General features: G+C 40.0%; 1 protein-coding gene across 1 annotated transcript in view; it reads left to right on the top strand.

The window, feature by feature from the left end:
- LOC126243870 (serine/threonine-protein phosphatase 6 regulatory ankyrin repeat subunit C-like) overlaps positions 1–23582 on the top strand; it is a 383629-nt gene that overhangs the window by 159517 nt on the left and 200530 nt on the right. The window contains exon 6 of the mRNA XM_049948195.1: positions 2159–2467. Within this exon, the coding sequence (XP_049804152.1) occupies positions 2159–2467 (309 nt within the window). The remainder of the gene's footprint in view (positions 1–2158; positions 2468–23582) is intronic.

Genomic DNA, 23582 nt, shown 5'->3' on the forward strand with positions numbered 1-23582 from the left:
AGAAACTACCCTTATGATGGAATTACATATGTTAATTTTCATTGTTTAACATTTTTACTATTTTGCAAGTGTTTAAATATGCTCCATAATATTTACACTTAAAATTATTGATACTGTATTTTAGAACAACATTAACATAAATTTTCTGGTCACTGAATTGTGCATGTCCTTCCCTTAATAAAATAACATCTAACTGAGCTAAAAATTCGAGTGTTGTAGTTGGAAATCCTAGTAGAATTTTGCGGTGAACAAAGCTCCTGACTCTGATGGGATCTCTGTCAGTTTCTGCGCTGAATTTTTTGATGAGTTAACACCTCTTCTAACTATAATCTATTATAGCTCCCTCAAACAAAAACTGTGCCCAGTTCTTGGAAGAAGGCACAGGTCACCCCCGTCTACAAGAAAGATGAAAGAAGTGATCCACAGAACTACCATCCATATCCTTGACATCAGTTTTGTTGTAGAATCATAGTACATATTCTGGGCTCAAACATAGTGAGGTATTTTGAACAGAATGACCTCCTCAGTGCCAGCCATCATGGATTTAGAAGACATCAATCATGTGAAATGCAACTCTCACTTTTCTGCATGACATACTAAAAGCTTTGGATCAAGACAACCAGGAAGATGCAATGTTTCTTGATTTTCAAAACACATTAGGCTCAGTGCCACACCTACATTTATTGTCAAAAGTACAATCACATGTGGTATCATGTGAAATTTGTGACTGGATTGAGGACTATTTGGTGGGGAGGAACAACATGTTATCTCTGATGGAGAGTCATTGTCGATGTAGAAGTAACTTCAGGTGTCCCTTTGGAAGTGTGTTGGGACCTTTGTTATTCATATTGCATATTAATGATCTTGCAGACAATATTAATAGTAAAATCAAGCTTTTTGCAGATGATACAGTTATCTATAATGAAGTACCATCTGAAAGCAGCTGCATAAATATTCAGTCAGATCTTGATGAGATTTCAAAGTAGAGCAGAGATTGGCAGCTTGATCTAAATGTTGAGAAATGTAAAATTTTGCGCTTCTCCAAATTAAAAAAAAAAACCTAGCGTTCTATGATTATAAAATGAATGAGTCACTGTTGGAATTGGCCAACTCGTACAAATAACTGGGTGTAACACTTTGTATTGATATGAAATGGAAAGATCACATACGTTCCATCATGGGTAAAGCAGGTGGCAGACTTCAGTTTATTGATAGAATACTGGGGAAGTGCAATCAGTCTACAAAGGAGATTGCTTACAAATCACTTGTGAGACCAGTTCTAGAATATTGCTCAAGTGTGTGGGACCCATACCAGATAGTACTAACAGGGGATGCTGAATGTTTATAGAGAGGAGCATCACAAATGGTCACAGGTTTGTTTAATCCATAGGAGAGTATCACAGAGATACTGAAGGGACTAAAGGGGCAGACTCTTGAAGATACACATAAACTATCCTGAGAAGGTCAATTAATAAAGTTTCAAGAACCAGTTTTAAATGAATACTCTAGAAATATACTTCAAATGGTTCAAATGGCTCTGAGCACTATGCGACTTAACTTCTGAGGTCATCAGTCACCTAGAACTTAAAACTAATTAAACCTAACTAACCTAAGGACATCACACACATCCATGCCCGGGGCAGGATTCGAACCTGCGACCGTAGCGGTCATGCGGTTCTAGACTGAAGCGCCTTTAACCGCACGGCCACACCGGCCGGCAAATATACTTCAACCACCTATGTATTGCTCACATAGGGATCATGAGGATTAGAATAGTTACTGCATGCACAGAGATATTCAATCTATCTTTCTGCATTCCATATGCAAATGGAACAGGAAGAAACCCTAATAACTGGTACAGTGGTATGTACTCTCTGCCATGAATCTCATGGTTGTTTGCAGAGTATAGATGTAGATATAGATATCAAGGGCCTTTGATAGATCTAAAAATCTGCCTGTGTCACATTTTTATTTGTCTAGTGCAATAAACCCTAGTTTTTTAAAATGTTCTATGTTTGACATTGACTTTAAATGTATATTATGAGTTGCTACCAGGGATGTTTGAGATTCTTGTAAGTAGTGCTATATGTGGTTGTTTATTTTGTTTGTTTTTAATGCAGTGTGAATTAAATTAAATCAATATATCTACTTTTTGCAGGTTATAAAGCTTCTTCTTAGTGCTGGAGCTGATCTTTCAAGAAAGGATGTGCTTGGAAGGACTGCACTTCACAGAACACTTGGCAATAGAGAAAATTTTGAATTCTTATGGAAAAAATGTAAAGATTTCACACATTCTGTTGATAAGAAAGGACAGACACCAATACATAGAGCACTCTCAGCTTTCCGCTTTCATTGGGACATGCATCACATAATGCGACTCTTGCTGGAAGCTGGTGCAGATGCCAAATCACGTGATTCAGAAGGAAGAACAGCTTTGTACATTGCATTAGAGAAGCAATGTTCTTATGTAAGTGTTTTGTTTTTCTTAGTATGTCCACTATTCCTCAAGTGTCACATTTCAAAACAAGTGTTTGTGTGATTGATTGATTTTTATTTTATCCCATGTGACCATATATGTTCAGAGAGACGGGACAACTTAAATTAATTAGGCTATATATTACAATAAAATTCCAAATTGGTAAAATTGATAGTTGTTTTTTATTCATTTGTCTCTAGATTTGTATTCAAGTCTGTAAGTTACTTAAAAACTTTGTACCTCAGGTGACTACAGTGCAGATATATGAAAACATATGGTACATTTATCTGTAGTTTTGTATTCAGGCCTTAACATCATTTTCATACATTATTTCACAAAGGTAACTATAATATACACTCCTGGAAATTGAAATAAGAACACCGTGAATTCATTGTCCCAGGAAGGGGAAACTTTATTGACACATTCCTGGGGTCAGATACATCACATGATCACACTGACAGAACCACAGGCACATAGACACAGGCAACAGAGCATGCACAATGTCGGCACTAGTACAGTGTATATCCACCTTTCGCAGCAATGCAGGCTGCTATTCTCCCATGGAGACGATCGTAGAGATGCTGGATGTAGCCCTGTGGAACGGCTTGCCATGCCATTTCCACCTGGCGCCTCAGTTGGACCAGCGTTCGTGCTGGACGTGCAGACCGCGTGAGACGACGCTTCATCCAGTCCCAAACATGCTCAATGGGGGACAGATCCGGAGATCTTGCTGGCCAGGTTAGTTGACTTACACCTTCTAGAGCACGTTGGGTGGCACGGGATACATGCGGACGTGCATTGTCCTGTTGGAACAGCAAGTTCCCTTGCCGGTCTAGGACTGGTAGAACGATGGGTTCGATGACGGTTTGGATGTACCGTGCACTATTCAGTGTCCCCTCGACGATCACCAGTGGTGTACGGCCAGTGTAGGAGATCGCTCCCCACACCATGATGCCGGGTGTTGGCCCTGTGTGCTTTGGTCGTATGCAGTCCTGATTGTGGCGCTCACCTGCACGGCGCCAAACATGCATACGACCATCACTGGCACCAAGGCAGAAGCGACTCTCATCGCTGAAGACGACACGTCTCCATTCGTCCCCCCATTCACACCTGTCGCGACACCACTGGAGGCGGGCTGCACGATGTTGGGGCGTGAGCGGAAGACGGCCTAACGGTGTGTGGGACCGTAGCCCAGCTTCATGGAGACGGTTGCGAATGGTCCTCGCCGATACCCCAGGAGCAACAGTGTCCCTAATTTGCTGGGAAGTGGCGGTGCGGTCCCCTACGGCACTGCGTAGACTCCTACGGTCTTGGCGTGCATCCGTGCGTCACTGCGGTCCGGTCCCAGGTCGACGGGCACGTGCACCTTCCGCCGACCACTGGCGACAACATCGATGTACTGTGGAGACCTCACACCCCACGTGTTGAGCAATTCGGCGGTACGTCCACCCGGCCTCCCGCATGCCCACTATACGCCCTCGCTCAAAGTCCGTCAACTGCACATACGGTTCACGTCCACGCTGTCGCGGCATGCTACCAGTGTTAAAGGCTGCGATGGAGCTCCGTATGCCACGGCAAACTGGCTGACACTGACGGCGGCGGTGCACAAATGCTGCGCAGCTAGCGCCATTCGACGGCCAACACCGCGGTTCCTGGTGTGTCCGCTGTGCCGTGCGTGTGATCATTGCTTGTACAGCCCTCTCGCAGTGTCCGGAGCAAGTATGGTGGGTCTGACACACCGGTGTCAATGTGTTCTTTTTTCCATTTCCAGGAGTGTATGTTATTGTTGTTGTTTTGCTGTTGTGGTCTTCAGTCCAGAGACTGGTTTGATGCAGCTCTCCATGCTTCTATATCCTGTACAAGCTTCTTCATCTATGAGTAAGTACTGCAACCTACATCCTTCTGAATCTGCTTAGGGTATTCAACTCTTGGTCTCCCTCACACCTCCATTTAGTACTAAACTGGTAATTGAACCGATCCCTTCTTCTAGTCAACTCATTCCACAAATTCCTCTTCTCCCAAATTCTATTCAATACCTTCTCATTAGTTATGTGATCTACCCATGTAATCATCAGTAGTCTTCTGTAGCACCACATTCTGAAAGCTTCTATTCTCTTCTTGTCTAAACTGTTTATCATCCATGTTTCACTTCCATACATGTGTACGCTCCATTCAAATACTTTCAGAAAAGACTTCCTGGTAGTTAAATCTGTATTCATTGTTAACAAATTTCTCTTCTTCAGAAATGCCTTCTTGCCATTGCCAGTCTACATTTTATATCCTCTTTACTTTGACCATCATGAGTTATTTTGTTTCCCAAATAGCAAAACTCACCTACTACTTTAAGTGTCTCATTTCCTAAACTAATTTTCTCAGCATCATGAGATTTAATTCGACTACATTCCATTATCCTTGTTTTGCTTTTGTTGATGCTCATCTTATACCTTTCTTTCAAGACACTTTCCATTCCATTCAACTGCTCTTCCAGGTCCTTTGCTGTCTCTGACAGCATTACAGTGTCATCAGCCTACCTTGTAGTTTTTATTCCTTCTCCATGGATTTTAATTCTTACTCCAAATTTTTCTTTTGTTTCCTTTACTTCTTGCTCAATATACAGATTGAATAACATCGGGGACAGGCTACAACCCTGTCTCACTCCCTTCTGAACCACTGCTTACTTTTTCATGCCCTTCAACTCTTGTAACTGCCATCTGGTTTCTGTACAAATTGTAAATAGCCTATTGTTCCCTGTATTTGACCCCTTCCACCTTCAGAATTTGAAAGAGAGTATTCCATTCAACATTGTTAAAATCTTTCTCTTTGTATACAAGTGCTAGAAATGTAGGTTTGTCTTTTGTTAATCTATCTTCTAAGATAAGTTGTAGGGTCAGTATTGCCTCATGTGTTCCATTATTTCTACAGAATCCAAACTATTTTGCAACTGTGACTTATTAAGCTGAGAGTTTGATAATTTTCACACATGTCAGCACCTGCTTTTTTGGAATTGCAGTTATTATATTGTTCTTGAAGTCTGAGGGTATTTTGCCTGTCTCATACATCTTGCGCACCAGATGGTAGAGTTTTGTCATGGCTGACTCTCGCAAGGGTATCAGTGGTTCTAACGGAATGTTGTTAGAGACAGCAAAGGACTAGGAAGAGCAGTTGAATGGAATGGACAGTGTCTTGAAAGGAGGGTATAAGATGAACATCAACAAAAGCAAAACGAGGATAATGGAATGTTGTCGAATTAAATCGGGTGATGCTGAGGGAATTAGATTAGGAAATGAGCCACTTAAAGTAGTAAAGGAGCTTTGCTATTTGGGGAACAAAATAACTGATGATGGTCGAAGTAGAGAGGATATAAAATGTAGACTGGCAATGGTAAGGAAAGCATTTCTGAAGAAGAGAAATTTGTTAACATTGAGTGTAGATTTAAGTGTCAGGAAGTTGTTTCTGAAAGTATTTGTATGGAGTGTAGCCTTGTATGGAAGTGAAACATGGACAATAAATAGTTTAGACAAGAAGAGAATAGAAGCTTTCGAAATGTGGTGCTACAGAAGAATGCTGAAGATTAGATGGGTAGATCACATAAATAATGATGAGGTATTGAATAGAATTGGGGAGAAGAGGAGTTTGTGGCACAACTTGACTAGAAGAAGGCATCGGTTGGTAGGACATGTTCTGAGGCATCAAGGGATCACCAATTTGGTACTGGAGGGCAGCATGGAGGGTAAAAATCGAAGAGGGAGACCAAGAGATGAATACACTAAGCAGATTCCGAAGTATGTAGGCTGCAGTAGGTACTGGGAGATGAAGAAGCTTGCACAGGATAGAGTAGCATTGAGAGCTGCATCAAACCAGTCTCAGGACTGAAGACCACAACAACAACAACAGCAATGGAATATAGTCTACTCCCGGGCCCTTGTTTCTACTTAGGTCTTTCAGTGCTCTGTCAAATTCTTCACACAATATTGTATCTCCCATTTCATCTTCATCTTCTTCTCCATCCTCTTCTATTTCTAGAATATTGCCCTCAAGTACATTGCCCTTGCATAGACCCTCTATATACTCCTTCCATCTTTCTGGTTCCCTTCTTTGCTTAGGACTGATTTTCCATCTGAGCTCCTGATATTCGTACTGGTGGTTTTCTTTTCTCCATAGGCCTCATTAATTTTCCTATCAGCAGTATCTATCTTACTCCTAGTGATATGTGCCTCTACACTGTTACATTTGTCCTCTAGCCATTCCTGCTTAGCCATTTTGCACTTCCTGTCAATCTCATTTTTGTGGAGTTTGTATTCCTTTTCACCTGCTTCAGTTACTACATTTTTATGTATAGTCATTTCATGAATTAAATTCAGTATATCTTCTGTTACCCAAGGATTTATACTCGCCCTTGTCTCTTTACCTACTTGATTTCTGTGCTGCCTTCATTATTTCATCTCTCAAAGCTACTTCTTCTATTGTATTTCTTCCCTCTGTTCTTGTCAATTCGTCCCTAATGCTCTCTCTGAAACTCTCTACAACCTCTGGTTCTTTCAGTTTATCCAGGTCCTATCTCCTTAAATTCCAACCTTTTTGCAGTATCTTCAGATCTAATCTACTGTTCATAACCAATAAATTGTGGTTGGAGTTCACATCTACACCTGGAAATGTCTTACAATTTGAAAGCTGGTTCCTAAATTTCTATCTTACCATCATATAATCTATCTTAAACCTTCCAGTGTCTCCATGCCTTTTCCACATATGTAACCTTCTTTCATGATTCTTAAATCAAGTGTTAGATATGCTTATGTTATGCTCTGTGTGATATTCTACCAGGCAGCTTACTCTTTCATTCCTTACCCCTAGTCAATATTCACCTACTACTTTCCCTTCTCTTCCTTATCATACTATTGAATTCCAGTCTCCCATGACTATTAACTTTTTGTCTCCCTTCACTACTTGTATAATTTCTTTTACCACACCATAAATTTTTTCAATCTCTTCATTATCTGTGCAGCTAGTTGGCATGTAAACTTGTACTACTGTGATAGGCATGGGCTCCATATCTATCTTGGCAACAATAATGTGTTCACTATGCTGTTTATAGTAGCTTATCTGTGGTACTATTTTTTTATTCATTATTAAACCAACTCCTGCATTGCCCCTATTTGATTTTGTATTTATAACCCTGTATTCATCTGACCAGAAGTCTTGTTCCTCCTTCCACCGAACTTCATTAATTCTCACTATATTTAGCTTCAGCCTATCCATTTCCGTTTTTAAATTTTCTAACCTACCTGCCCAATTAAGGGATCTGATGTTCCAGGTTATGATCTGTAGAATGCCAGTTTTGCTTCTCCTGATAATGATGTCGTCCCCACCCTGAGATCCAAATGGGAGACTATTTTACTTCCAGAATATTTTACCCAAGAGGGTGCCATCATCAGTTAACTATACAGTAAAGCTGCATGCCCTTGCAAAAAATTATGGCTGTAGTTTTCCCTTGCTTTCAGCCCTCATTCACAGTACCACCACAGCAGAGCTCTTTTGGTTAGTGTTACAAGGCCAGATCAGTCAATCATCCAGACTGTTGACACTGCAACTACGGTACTGAAAAGGCTGTGCCCCTCTTCATGAACCACATGTTTGTTTGGCCTCTCAACAGATACCCCTCCCTTGTGGCAGCAGCTACAGTACAGCTATCTGTATTGCTGAGGCACGCAAATCTCCCACCACCATCCGCTGAGAAATAATTATTAAGAAAAAATTCAATGTGTTGCACTGCTTCCCAGTTGATTAACATTGAAGTTAGACAGACAGGTTCATGGTTGAGAGTGGCACAAAAAGAGGATGAGGAAATGTGAGAGGGAAGAAGGTGATAAGATGAGGGGTGGAAAGTGTTGGGTAGAAGGCTTGGGGGCAGCATGTTACTGTAGTTTGAGGCTGGGATAATTTTGGGAGTGGAGAATGTATTTTAAGGATAACTACCATCTGCACAGTTCAGAAAAGCTGGTGGTGGATAGGAATTTCCAGAAGACCTGGGTTTTGAAGCAGCCATTATATTGCACAGCACGTTGTGCTACAGGGTGCTGTATCTTGCTTTTGGCCACAGTTTGCAGGTGGTCGTTCATCATGGTGGACAGATGGTTGATAGTCATACCAATATAAATAGCTGTGCAATGGTTGCAGCAGTTCTGGTACAAAACATGACTGCTTTCGCAGGTGGTCAGGCCTTTGATGCAGTTAGAGAAGCCTGTGACAGGACCAGAATATGAGATGCTGGGTGGGGGATTTGACAGGTCTTGCGCCTAGGTCTTCCATAGAGATATGATTACCGTGCAAGGGTTTGGGTTTGGGAGTGGCTTAAGGATGGACCAGGATGTTGTGGAGGCTGGGTGGGTGTTGGAACGCAACTTTAGGAGGGGTGGAAAGGCTCCTGATTGGGATGTCCCTCATTTTAGGCCATGATGAAAGATAATCAGAGCCCTGATGAAGGACATGGTTCAGTTGTTTCAGTCCAGGGTGGTACTGGGTGATGAATGGAGCACACTTGTGTACATGCCTCTTGGTAGTGATAGGAGGATTGGGGGCATGTGGCGGAATGGAACAAGAAATGTTTTTGTGAACTAGTTCTGAGGGGTAGGCCTTGGTGATAACGGGAAGGGAAGTGCTTGTCACTGCAGATACACCATTCCCAGGTAGCATGGCTGCATGGGAGTGACTTTTTGATGTGGAAGGAGTGGCAGCTGTCGTAATGTAGGTACTATTGGTGGGTGGTGGGTTTAACATGGACAGAGGTGTGGATGGAGCGATCAGAAAAATGGTTCAAATGGCTCTAAGCACTATGGGACTTAACATCTGAGGTCATCAGTCCCCTAGACTTAGAACTACTTAAACCTAAGTAACCTATGGACATCACACACATCCATGTCCGAGGCAGTATTCGAACCTGCAAGCATAGCAGTAGCGTAGTTCCGGACTTAAGCGCCTACAACTGCTCAGCCACAGCAGCTGGTGAACCATCAGAGAAGAGGAGATCAACATCTAGGGAGATGGCATGCTTGGTTGGGGCACACCAGATGAGGTGGATGGGAGAGAAGGTGTTGAGGTTGTGAAGGAAAGAGGATAGAGTTTCTTGGTCTGGAGTCCAGATCTGAATATATCAACAATGAACCTAAACCAAGCCAAAGGTTTTGGGGTCTGGGAGGCTAGGAAGGTTACATCTAGATGGCCCATAAACAAGTTGGTATAGGACAGTGCCATGCACATGCCCATGGCTGTGCTGTGGATTTGTTTGTACACTTTCCCTTCAAAGGAAAAGCAGTTATGTGTTAGGATAAAGTGAGTTAGGAAAATGACTTCCAAGCCCTTCCGTATCAGTGATCTTGTCCATGCACAACGCATTGCTATGTGATCACTTGGACATCCTACCCAAGATCCTTCCCACTCCTCCTAAAGTGGTGTTCCATCATCCACCAAGCCTTCCCCCCACCCTAATCCATCCCTATGCCTCTCCCAATCCCAATCCCTTGCCACAGTGATCATAGCCTTGTGGAGGACCTAGGTGCAAGACCTGTCCAACTGGCCCACCCAGCACTTCATATTCCAGTTCTGCCACAGACTTATCTTACGCCATTTAAGGCTGGGACACCTGTGAAAGCAGTCATGTTGCTTACCAGCTCATTTGCAACCATTGCACAGCTTGTATATTGGTATGGCTACCAACCAGCTGTCCACCAGGATGAACAGCCACCGCGAAACTGTGGTCAAAAACAAATTCGATCATCTTGTGACACAACATGCTGCAGAACATAACATGCTTGATTTCAATGGGTACTTCACAACCCAGGCCATCTGGATTTACCCCTCCACCACTAGCTGTTGTGAACTGCACAGGTGGCAGTTATCTTTACAATACATTCTCCACTTACAAAATTATCCCAGTCTCAACCTATGGTAACCTACTACCACCACACCCTCCACCCAACAGTATGCTCCCTCTCATCCTATTCCCTCCTACCCTCTTATATTTCCTCATACTCTTTGTATACCACCCTCTGCTAATGTACCTGTCTCTCCTTTCCCTTCCCTGCTCCCCTCCTTTTCCATTCCTCTCCTTTTCCACACCTCTCCTTTTCCACCCTCCTCCTCTCTTCTTCATTTCCAGTCTCCTCCTTTTCCCATCTCCTTTTCTGCTCTCCTCCTTTTCCTCTCCTCTCCTTTTCCACTTTCTTCCTTTTTTTCTCACTTTTTTTTCACCACACCCCACCCCCTGAAGCAGCATCTGGCAGTCTTTAGTCCCTGCAAGCCTGCCAGACAGTGCTCTTCTCCCCCCCCCCCCTCCCCCCCACACCCATATCCTGCTATTCCTCCCCCTTCCCTGCCCCACTTCAGATAGCTATTCACTTGACACATGCATTCTGGTCAGAGCTGCCAGTGTCTGTGGTTGAGTGTGCAAGAAGTGTGCTTGCTCCTGTGAATGTATGTATGTTTCCTTTTGTGGTGAAGACTTTGGCCAGTAGTTGCATGTGTATCAGTCTTTTGCTGTGCCTGTCAGCAATGCAATACTTCATCTTTGCGAAGAACAGCAGTCTATGCTATTCCATATATTTTGTTTCCACGTAGATATGAATTTATAATTGCTTTATGATCAAGTTTTTTACTTTCAGTTCATCATTTCACATCTATTGCCATTGAAACAAAAATTGCATGTTATTCCCAAAATTGATTTTGCAATTTGTTTATCCTAGAATTGGTAGATGAATGATATTCAATACAGCAGCAGGTTTCAGTATAAATTTTAGCTTGAAAATTGATTTTGTAAGTAAAGATAAATTTAATATTTTTTTAAATTAGTTGCTAACACATTGGATGGAATTTTATACAGAAAATCATGTTGATCTACAGTTTAAAGCATATAAATGGAATTTCCATTTGGGGTAGGACATTTTTCAGTTCCTTATGTAATAGTACAATTTTTAATTTTAAGTGTAATATTGTTTAAGAATTAACAATGCATGGAACACATCTCAGTTGTTTTGTGACATAAATAAGCCTGTGGTAGAGGCTACCGTAACTAGTATTTGGCAGTCTTCTTCCAGACTTTGTATTGCTCATTATCAGTTGCAACCATGTTTGCTTTATTCAAGATGTTAGTACCAGTCTGCATGAAAGTTGGTACAAAGTTATTTTTATATTACTGGAGCAGTTAAAAGAATAAAATACAGTTTTACATGGCAATATTCATCTTGTTATTACATATCTAAGATCACATGATGTGGTTCAGAATCAATGAGTCAAAATGTGCAGATTAAGATTGTACACAACAACCAAGGTATAGAAGAAGTTGACTCAGGCAAATTCTTAGGATTAAATGTAGATAAAAATTGGAGCCAGCAGGCACACATTGAATACCTGACAAACAAACTGAGCAGCTTTGCATTTGCAATGCAAATATTGTCAACTTCAACTGACATGGACACATGAAAAGTAGCATATACAAGCTACTTCGAATCCATTATTAGGTATGCTATTGCTTTTTGGGGTATATCTACAAAAATAGTGCGGATACTACAAAAACAGAAAAAAATCATACAAAATATGTGCACTGCAAATCACAAAGAACCATGTCGACCATTATTTAGAAAACTTAAAATATTAACTCTGCCATCCTTATACATATACATTATTATGTTTTTGTTCACCAGACATGAATTATTTGAGGGAAACCATTTTGTCCATTCACATGATACCAGAAGCAAAGAAAATTTTATGCTCCCCACCCACCGCCTCAGACTGTATGCCCAGGGACCTCAATACATGGGAATGAAAATTTGTAATAAATTAAAAGGGAACAAGTTGATGCAGATGAATTTAGGTTCACTTAAAAGAAAGCTATATGAGGTACTGACACTGAAGTGTTATTACTCAGTGAATAACCAAATGGATTGCAAATGTATGTCATGAGATGAATAAAACACAATACACAATTCACAAAATTCACAACTTAATTACAAATTGATCACCCAGGCAGAGCTAAGGTACAGTTCCCTAAAGAAAGTATTCACTCAAATATTGATTTAGATGTACATCACCATTCAGTGCTTATGGCTATCAATGAGGTACATTGGAAATGTTTTCCAATAAAATCATCTGTAATATTTTTAAATTTGACACAAATTTAAATGATTTTTCCTATAGCAATGAATGGTAATATCACAAAGTGAAAAAATCTCGGTATTCTAGAAAAACAATAATTTCATAATGAGAGTTTCATTCTGCAGCACAGTGTGCACTGATATGAAACTTCCTGGTAGATTAAAACTGTGTGCCAGACTGAGACTCGAAATCGGGACCTTAGCCTTTCATAGGCAAGTACTCTACCGCCCACGAAAGGCAAAGGTCCCATGTTCAAGTCTCGGTCCGGCACACAGTTTTAATCTCCCAGGAAGTTACAATAACTTCACATTAATAACTCTTCAGAAAATACAAGCCCAAGTTTGCCAATGAAAACAGTACAATAGTCACAAAATATTTCTTTGAGACAGGTCATATCTTGCTGCAGCAACTACCATAACCATCTGAAGTTGCGAAACAGTTCATTCAAAGATATGTTGTAAGAATTATGTATTATTATTCAGTGGCAAACCCACAAAGTCTTGCTTGTAATAGATCTGCCAGAAAGCATGAAAGACAATAACTCTCATATTCAGTCATCATCATCATGCTACTCAGATGTCCAGCACCTTCAGTATGATTACATATCATAGGTAATTAAGTTATAAATTACATTTTTTTTTTAAGTTGACTAAAAAATAGGAAATTTGAGAGCAAGGCTTGTGAGCTCTTTATGCTTTTTAAGTTTGTGGGACCATGATGTGGTTCCAAAGTTTGCCAGATTAGTACATTTTATAAAGTCATCTATTGTGAGCAGAATTTCAAGAAAATCTGGTGCTTGTATTGTTATAGAGAAGATCTGCTTCATCCAACAGAAATTGTACTTTGTTTCTTTATAACTGTTACTTGTGTAACTAGATTGATGGTCCCACTTGGCCAAAAGCTTCTTGTGTCCATGGTGTAACTACAATTATACAGACTGCAAAGTTTGGTAGTCTTGTGGCTACATCTCAATAAGGGACAGTTACCTCATGTTCTGTTATTCATTTGACAAATAAAGAGTTAAATGAAGCTACATGCTATGCGGATAGTATTTTTGCACAGAGCATAATTTAGTCATTGCTGCAACTTAGTTTAAGAATCATGAAAGAAGAATGTATATGTGGAAGAGACATAGGGACAATGGAAGGTTTCAGATTGATTATATAATAGCTAGACAGAGATTTTGGAACCAGATTTTAAACTGTAAGACATTTCATTGGGCAGATATGGGACTCTGACCATAATGTGTTGGGTATAAACTGCAGACCGAAACTGAAGAAATTACAAAAAGGTAGGAAATAATAAAAGATGACATTGACTCCCATGATACACAAAATAGGTCAGGACACTGTTTCAGAAGCAACAAAAAAGCAAGCCAAATTTAAAATTTTCTGCAAAATTGGTAATATTTTACTGAAGCTCAGAACTTAGCAAGCCTTTCAGTTCAGAATGCCTTTAAATAGCCTACATACTGAAATTCTGTCTTGACATCTGGCAGAAAATTCAGGGAGATTATGGTCATATGCAAAGTACACCAGTGGCAAGACACAGTCAATACCTCCACTGCTTGATACAGTGGTAATGTTAATGATGACATGCACAGCTACTGAACATAGGTTTTTGAAATTCCTTCATCAAAGAAGATGAAGTAAATATTCTATAATTTGAATCAAGAACAGATGTCAACATGAGTAATTTAAAATTAGATATGCTTAGTGTAGCAGAGCAGCTTAAAACACTTAACAAAGGCAAGTCTTCCACTCAAGATTTATATGCCAACTAGGTTTCTTTCAGAGTAAGCTGATACAATAACTCCATATTTAGCCATCACACACAACCATTCATTTGACAAAAGATCTGTATCAACAGACAAGAAAGTTGCAGATATCACACCAATACTCAAGAAAGGAAATGGGAATAATCTGATGAATTGCTAAACTGTATCACTGATGTTTTTGCAGAGTGATTTTGGAGGATGTACTGTGTTTGAACATTATGAATTACCTCAAAGATAATGGTCTATTGACACATAGTCAGCACAGATTCAGAAAATACCCTTCTTGTGTAATGCAACTAGCCCTTTATTTGCACAAAGTAGTGAGTACTGTCGATGGGGGATGCAAACACTTATAAGGGAAGCAAACTTGAGAACAGTGTTATAGAAAGAGAAGAGGAAGTAGATGAAGGCGAGGTAGGAAATATGATGTGTGAAGAATTTGACAGAGCACTGAAAGACCTAAGCAGAGACAAGACCTCTGGAATAGCTGACATTCCCTCAGAATTACTGAGACCCTTGGGAGAGCCCTCCATGACAAAATTACTCCACTTGGTGTGCAAGATATATGAGACAGGTGGAATACCTTAAGGCTTCAGGAATAATGTATTAATTGCAATTTAACCCTTAACCCAAAACACTGGCCTCTCAGATCAAGTGGAGTAGCACTGGAACAAATTGTAGGCTCCTTGACTAGTGAAGAAATTGCTTTGTTGTAAGAAGAGCCTGGTGTGATCTGTACCACACATAATTCCCCACTACAAATACAGTATTTTTATGGCACAAATAACTGCAAGTGGGAAAGTTGTGAGACTGTCAGAAAAACATCATAGCACAACATTTTGAAAGGAGGAATGGCTGAACTAACAGGTAAAAGTAGAAATGTGGGACACATGCCTACTACATCTCAAATATGTGAGAGTTTATTTGATGACAACATGTTAGATCAAATAGTTTTACATACAAATGTGGAACTGAGTATAATAATAGTACAGTTGCAGACAGCTGTTAATCGGTCCATTTATGGAGATACTGACAAAAATGAAATCAAAGCTTTCATAGGCATTCTGATGAAGACAATAGTATTCAAATCATCTCATGAAGATTTGTTATTTCTTGTGATTCTTGAGTTTCTCCCGGTGTATTTGATAATCAAAATATCCACAGATCTACTGCCGGTCTACAGTGTCCAACGGGCACGATATTTCGGTGATCATACATGTCGCCATCATCAGGTGAAATGACGGACTGAGCTCCTGTGAATGTGCCGTCACGGAGATCTGTACGCTATGGCTGCTCAGAGGGAACTGGGTTCAGTCGCGGTGGCGGCCGATTTAAATACCCTCCGCCCACGGCACGCTCCCTCCGCTGCCCGCACCCTGCACCACGGTCGCGTGGTGGAACAGATTGCGACGGCGTCTGAGATGAAGTCGGAGTGATGGCTCTGTCCGCTGTGGCACGACTATATGTTTGCTCAATTTACTCTTGATTAATCCAATCGCTGGTTCCCAAGCCTTGCTAAGATTATAGCCACAGTCACGGTTTATGACGTTGTCATTGGTGTGAATTTTGATGGCCTCTCTAACAACACTGTCCCAGTATCTCGACATCTGTACCAGAACACTCTTGTGTTCATACTCCATAGCATGATTTTCCGACAAACAATGTTCAGTGACTGCCAACTTGCTCAGATACATCAGTCGAGTGTGCCTCTGGTGTACATGGCATCGATCCTCGATGGTACGCATCGTCTGATCAATATACGACTTGCCACATTGACATGGAATCTGGTACATGCCGGTCTTCCTCAAACCGAGGTCATCTTTGGCGCTCCCCACCAGAGCACGAGTTTTATTCGGAGGACAAAACACAGTTCTGACCCAGTGTTTCTTCAAAATGTGGGCGATTTTTCCCGAGAGTGCACCTGTATATGGAATAAACGCAGTGCCTACCTCCTCCCTCGTGATTTCATCCATCTCCACAGGTTGTGCTGTAGTGGTTGGGTGGAGAGCACATTGGATCTGCCACTCTGAGTAGCCATTTTTTTGAAATACAGTTCTCACATGTTCCAATTCCTGGGGTAGACTCTCTGCGTCAGAGATAGTACGCGCCCTATGTACTAGAGTTTTAAGTACCCCATTCCTCTGTGAAGGGTGGTGGCAGCTGTCTGCTTGCAAATACAGATCAGTGTTCGTTGTCTTCCGCTACACCCTATGACCTAGGGTGCCGTCAGCCCTTCTCTTGACCAAGACGTCAAGGAAAGGTAATTTACCCTCCATTTCAGTCTCCATAGTGAATTTGATGTTGGGGTGTATGGAGTTCAGATGTGTAAGGAAGTCAAGGAGTTTATCCATACCATGTGGCCAGATGATGCACGTGTCATCCACGTAACAGAAAAAGCAAGTAGGTTTCCATTCGAATGACGACAGGGCTTCCTCCTCGAAGTTCTCCATGTACAAATTCGCTACCATCAGTGAGAATGGGCTACCCATGGCGACTCCCTCCGTTTGTTTGTAGTATTCTCCATTAAAAAGAAAATACGTGGAAGTCAAGACATGCCTAAAAAGTTCAGTGGTCTTCTCGTCAAACTTCTGACCAATCAATTATAGTGACTCTCGCAGGGGTACCCTCGTAAACAAGGAAACGACGTCAAAACTCACCATGATATCTGACTCATCCAACCTGAAGCTATCAAGGCATTTAACAAAATCCACGGAATTACGGATGTGATGAGGGCATTTACCCACATAAGGACTTAATATTCCCGTCAGGTATTTGGCCCACAAATATGTAGGTGCCCTGATGTTGCTGACAATGGGGCATAATGGTACCCCCTCTTTGTGAACCTTCGGGAGTCCAAATAGTCTAGGCGGTACCGGACCTTGGGGTAACAATTTCTTAGTGTCACCCTCCGGTAAATCTGCATCCTTGAGAAGCAACCTTGTCTTGTTCTCCACCTTCTTTGTAGGGTCAACGCTGATCTTCTGGTAGGAATCATCATTTAGCAGGCTCAGCACCTTATCAGTGTAGTCCTTATGGGAGACAACAACTGTAGCATTGCCTTTGTCAGCCGGTAAGACAACAATTTCAGAGCACTTCCTCAGATCACGAATGGCCGCCCTCTCTTTACTGGTGATATTTGACTTCATCGGATTGGATTTCGTCCACGCACGACAAGTTTCATGACGTATTTCCTCAGCTGATTCAGGCGGAAGCTGAGGTGCAACCTGTTCAACAGCACTAACAATTTCTGCGACCGGAGTGAACTTGGGGGTGGGAGTGAAGTTGAGACCTTTCTGCAAAACCGAGACCGCATCATCACTCAACACCACGCCACTCAAATTGATGACAGTCTTGCACAGAACCTGCAGTGATGGTTTGTCAAGGAGACGTGAGAACTTAGCTGTTTGACGTCCCGTTGCCTTCTTATGGGCCGAATCAGTTGCAACCCAGGTGACACCATCAATCCAATCCCAGGAAAAAGAAGTGAAATTACTAGCCAGTTGCAAATGTAGTTTGAGTAATTCCTGTGAGATAAACTCAAGACTCCGGCGGGTTAATTGCACTCTCTCTTGTACCAATGCGAGGCTGGCTCATTTCTTGATTCTCTTAGCTGCTGCAGAATCGATGTGATGCATAACCTTAGCAAAATTTGGAACAACATTCTCCGAATGACATCTCTTTAGAAAGGCAAGAGTACTTAGCAAACGACATCTATGGTGGCGCAACTTTTCAAATTTCTTCATGCCGCAGTACATCTCCTCCCCGTAAAGGTATATGATGTGATTCTTGAGTTTCTCCCGGCATATTTGATAGTCAAAATACCCATTTGTACATGGAGAACTTCGAGGAGGAAGCCCTGTCATCATCTGAATGGAAACCTACTTGCTTTGGAGAAGCTGTCCAATTAAGGCATGAAGAAAATGTGCCTAGCAGATAGAGCCTGGCAGTGATAATCTCTTCAATGCTTGCATACACACTAGGTAAGTGCATAATGGATGTGGCCTGACAGAAGAAGATAAACAGCTTGTCAAAATTACTCAGACTGTTACATGTTTGTACAAGCCAACAGAAACATTACTGCTGACAACTGATGTACATCTATAGAAGTAATTGGTGAAAAAAGAAAGAGGGGACTGACCTGTGTGAGAGCAGTCAAAAAGAACAAGTAAGAAAGTTCCCCAAAACGTTTGGCTGATAAAAGTAGACCAGTTGGATCAGCATGTTATGGCTTCTCTGATAACACAAGCCTTGTTTCATTTGTTCCTAAGAGAAAAAGACAATGATTCTTCATGTTCTTCAATGCATCATTCAATTGAAACTGAAGCCATAAAAAATAAGCTGGAAATTATTTTCTACTAAAATTCCATGAAATCTGGTGTAGATTTGCTCAACATGAAATGTGCCAACTATTCATCACAGGTGTACTTGATATTGGCTGAACATAGTCTTTTACACACAATAAACATCAGGTGTATGAATAGCTTTTTCTTTATTTGAGCTACAGAGGAAAGCCATGCTGACTCATCTCAAATTCACCAAGAGTCTCACAATGGAACTGCTAAAGTGGAGATGAGTGCAAATTCAATATTTATAAGAGATATCATGGAAGTGATCCATAAAGCTCTGAGAGGCAATCAGGAATAAACTGAAAACAAACCAGGTGATAGAATGTAAAAGAGGAAGGCCTGTATGAAGGGCCAAGAAATGGAAAACAGCAGGTAGTAAATGCATCAAATGTGATCAGCCATTTACCTGGAATGTAGTAGAAAGCCGTGTGTTGACTGTGCAAAAGTGCTGTGGTTTTTATTGTTCCCCTGTTTATTACCTTTGTTTACATTTTCTGCAATCTTTCAGTTATATTCATGAATATCATGACTGATGTAACAATATTTAGAATCATTTCAAAACTAACACTAAATTACTGCACATATTCATGATATTTCATGTTCATTTTAAATAGTGTAAACAGGCAGAATAGTCTTAAGTTTACTTACAGTATAAATTAGCTACATGATATAAACACTATGAGGACTAAGAGACGAGGTGCTGACAAGGGTGACTACTACAGAACTACAAGTTTAATAAGTCATGATTGCAAAATATTGATGTAAATTACTTATAGAAAAATGGAAGCACTGATAGAAGCTGACCTTAGAGAAAATCAGTTTATGTTCTGGACATGCAAGAGCTTACTGACCCTATGACTTGTCCTAGAAGACAGGTTGAAGAAAGGCAAATGTTGTTTCTAGCATTTGTAGATTAAGAATAAGCTTTTGATAATGTGTACTGGAATACACTCTTTGAAATTTTATGGTAACAGGGATAAAATACAGGAACCAAAAGTTTATTTGCAACTCATATAGAATTTAGATTGCAGTTAATAAGTTTCAAATGACATGAAAGGTATATCTGAGAAGGGAGTCAGACAGGGTTGTAGCCTATCCCTAATGTTATTCAAACTGTACATTGAGCAAGCAGTAAAGGAAACAAAGGAGAAATTTCAAAAGGGAATTAAAGTTCATGGAGAAGAAATAAAAACTTTAAAGTTTGCTGATGATGCTGTAATTCTGTCTGAGATGGTAAAAGAATGGAGTGGACAGTGTCTTAGAAGAGATCATAAGATGAAAATCAACAGAATTAATCGAGTCTATTTCAGTTACTTGAGGTGATGCTGAGGAATATAAATTAGGAAATAAAAAATTAAAAATAATAGTTCTGTTTTGCTATTTGGGCAGTGAAATAACTGATGATGGGCAAAGTAGAGAGGATATAAACTATGAACTGACAACAGCAAGAAAAATAATTCTGAAAAAAATGAGGAATTTGTTAACATCCAGTATAAATTTAAGTGTTACACTGCCTTTTCTGAAGTTATTTGTCTTGAGTATAGCCTTGTACAGAAGTGGAATGTGGACAATAACAGTTCTGACAAGAGGAGATTAGAAGCTTTTGGAATGTGGTGTTATAAAAGAATGCTGAAGATTAAATAGGTGGGTAAATAACAAATGAGTAAGTACTAATTCAAACTGTGAAAAAAAGGAAATTTACGACAAAATTTGACTAAAGGAAGGGAGCTGTTGATAGGACACATCCTGAGGCAACAAGGAATTGTCAATTTGGTAATGGCAGGAAGTGAAGGCAGTAAAAATTGTAGAGGGAGATCAAGGCTGGAATAGAGTATGCAGGTTGAGCTAGATGTACCGTAAGCTACAGTAATTATACAGACATGAAGAGGCTCAGACAGGACAGACTATCATGGAGAATTGCATCAAATGAGTCATAAGACTGAAGACCTCAACAACAACAACAACAACAAAAGTGTTAAACTTTACATGCTCTCTAAGAAGTGTGCATATATCAGATGCAATCAGTACCATGGAAGAAACTGTGATGTCCCTTTCTAGTGTTTCAGGAGGTCTAATAAAGCAAGTAACTTGTCAGATTATTATTACCAAGTCTGGCCTACAAAAAAGTTATATCTTTGGTATAGAGATTGTGGCACTGAACATGTCATTAGAATGCTGACGTGGTTGTTATCCATGTCAATAAAGGTAATGCTACCTGTTAATATTCCATGAAGTCTACAGTTCCAAAGTGTACAGTCTGTTGGATGTTTCCACATTTCGTACCAACTCATTAGTTCATGGAACTACTTACCTCCTGAATACACCCACCTTACGTAAATAAGTTTTGAGCAGATTAAAATCACAGGGTATGGTTCCACCAAGATTATGTGGGCTTGCTAAAGTCTACAAGAAGAATGTGCCTCTGAAACCTATGCTGGGTTTCTTACATATTATGTGGCTAAGAATTTGGCCTCACCCTTGACACATCTTGTTGGAAGTGTCCCTGCCAAATCTGAAATTCTGCAGATTTTATCAGAAATCTGCAGACTCTGATGCTCAGCATCTCAAATTTGCAAGTTAATTTTGATGCTACATCATTATTTTTCAAAGATCCACTTGTAGAGGCCTTATCATTGATTGCACAACATTTTAATAAACAGCTTATAAACTTGTTTCAGAGTGTGCTCTCCTCACCAGATATTTTACTTAATAACAAATTTTATGAGGAAACTGACACAATTGAGATGGGAAGTTCCTTATTTCTGAAGTGGCCAAATGTTTCATGGAGAGTTTGAGGAGATGGCGTTGAACTGTGTAAGTCTTAAACCCGTCATCTTTTGGAGGAATGTGGGTCATGAGATCATGTAATTGCCCTCAAGTTCTTTGACCACTTAAATTCTATTCATGATGAAGTGCAAACACTGTCATATTTACTTAACTTTGAGGGTGCAGTTGATCACGGATGGTGGATGTACATCAGTTATTCCAAAATCAGTTTGCTGTTTAATAGAATTTGTTGTTTGTTGTTCTTTACTGCAGCACCTCAAAAGCTTTTTCTTTGTAGCCAGACTAACTATGAAATAAACAACTTGACACATTTTATTGAAATTATCCAATATATTCTTCAATTAAGTGGGTACAAACTAGGACAAGTGTGACCTAAAAAAACTTTTACAAAACTGACTCACAATATCTGAAGCAAGACTGAGTCATATATACATATGAGTTATTTTTAATTTTGTTCTTTGTCTGTAGTAGCAGTCTTTATTTCTTGTATTATAGGCATGCATATCAGAGCACTTTGTTGCTTTGTTTTGATGTGTCACAAAAAATATAATTAATTTGTAAAGATACAGTGAGTAGACTGTGAGGTATTTATGATGAACAAAGATTTCCCTGCATGAATCTCTATACCCTAATCCATTGATAATTCTGATTGCTCTTTTCTGTAGGGTTAATATTCTGTTCATATGTATGTCGGCAGCACAACCCCATATCTCTATCCCGTAATTAATCTGTGCAAAAATTGTTCCATAATAAATTGTTTTTAATGTCTGATGTGGGACTACTTTTGATAACTGGCTGATTAGATGTAATGAACTACTGATTTTATTGCATAAAAATTTGATATGGTTTACCCATCTTAGATTTTCATCTAGGTGAATACCTTGAAATCTGCAGCCTTCTGTGTCCACTACTTCAATTCCACCTATGTTACTGATAGAGGTTAGGTGTGAGTTTGTAAGTTTAAATGGCAATAACTGAGATTTACTGATATTAACTTTCAAACCTTGGTCTTGGAAATAAGTAGTTATTTGACCTAGTCCCTCAGTTGCTACCAACGTTAACTCATCATTTTGTTTACCAAGAAATAACAGTGAGGTATCATCTGCATAGGTTACCAATTGAGAGTTGAAAGGTTGCTCTATATCATTTATGTACACTAGGAAAAGGAAAGGGCCCGAAATTGAGCCCTGGGGTACACCTTGTGTGACTGTCTCATATTTGAACTGGAAATTAATGATCTGATTATTGATTTTGTAAGTCAGCTTTGTACACTGCTTGCAGTTAAATAAATATGTAGCCAGCAATTGCATGGATGCAGGATTTACATTGTATGACTCAAGTTTACTTAAAAGTAACTCATGGTTTACCAGTCAAAGGCTTTAGTAAGGTCTAGAAATATGCCAGTTGTTTGCATTCCTTGATCAAGGGCACCATACGTTTTGTGAAGAAATTCTGTAATTGCTGTGATAGTACTATGATCTTTTCGGAATCCATGTTGTGTCTCTGTTAGGAACTTATTTTTCGAGAAATAGTCACTAAGTTGTGTCAGCAGCACAACTTCAAATACTTTGCTGAAGATAGGTATTAATGATATGGGCCTGAAATTTGGAACCTCTTCCTTGGATCCTTTTTTATGCACTGGTTTAACTGTGCTCCATTTCAATATGTTTGGAAATGTATGTTCTCTAATACTGCAGTTTACCAGGTGGGTGATTATTTTAACTAATTCCTTATTACATTTTTTAATCACGATACTACTGAAACCATCCCATCCAGATGAGAAATTATTCTTTAGGTTATTTATTATCCTGCCTATTTCTTTCACTTACTTGTTTGAATTCAAAAGGTGGCTCTTCAAAGGGGCAGAGCTTTACCTCACTACTCACAATTGTGTTATTAACTGGACTAACAGCTGCAGATATAAAGTATTTATTGAAAACATTGCAGACTTTATTAGGATCTTTAATTGTGTTTCCTTCATGTCTTATATTTACAATTTCAGTTTCTGACTTCGGTGTGGCTTTGCGAAATTGATTTACAATTCTCCATGAGG

The sequence above is a fragment of the Schistocerca nitens genome, chromosome 1 (genome assembly GCF_023898315.1).
Source record: "Schistocerca nitens isolate TAMUIC-IGC-003100 chromosome 1, iqSchNite1.1, whole genome shotgun sequence".
NCBI classification, from domain to species: domain Eukaryota; kingdom Metazoa; phylum Arthropoda; class Insecta; order Orthoptera; family Acrididae; genus Schistocerca; species Schistocerca nitens.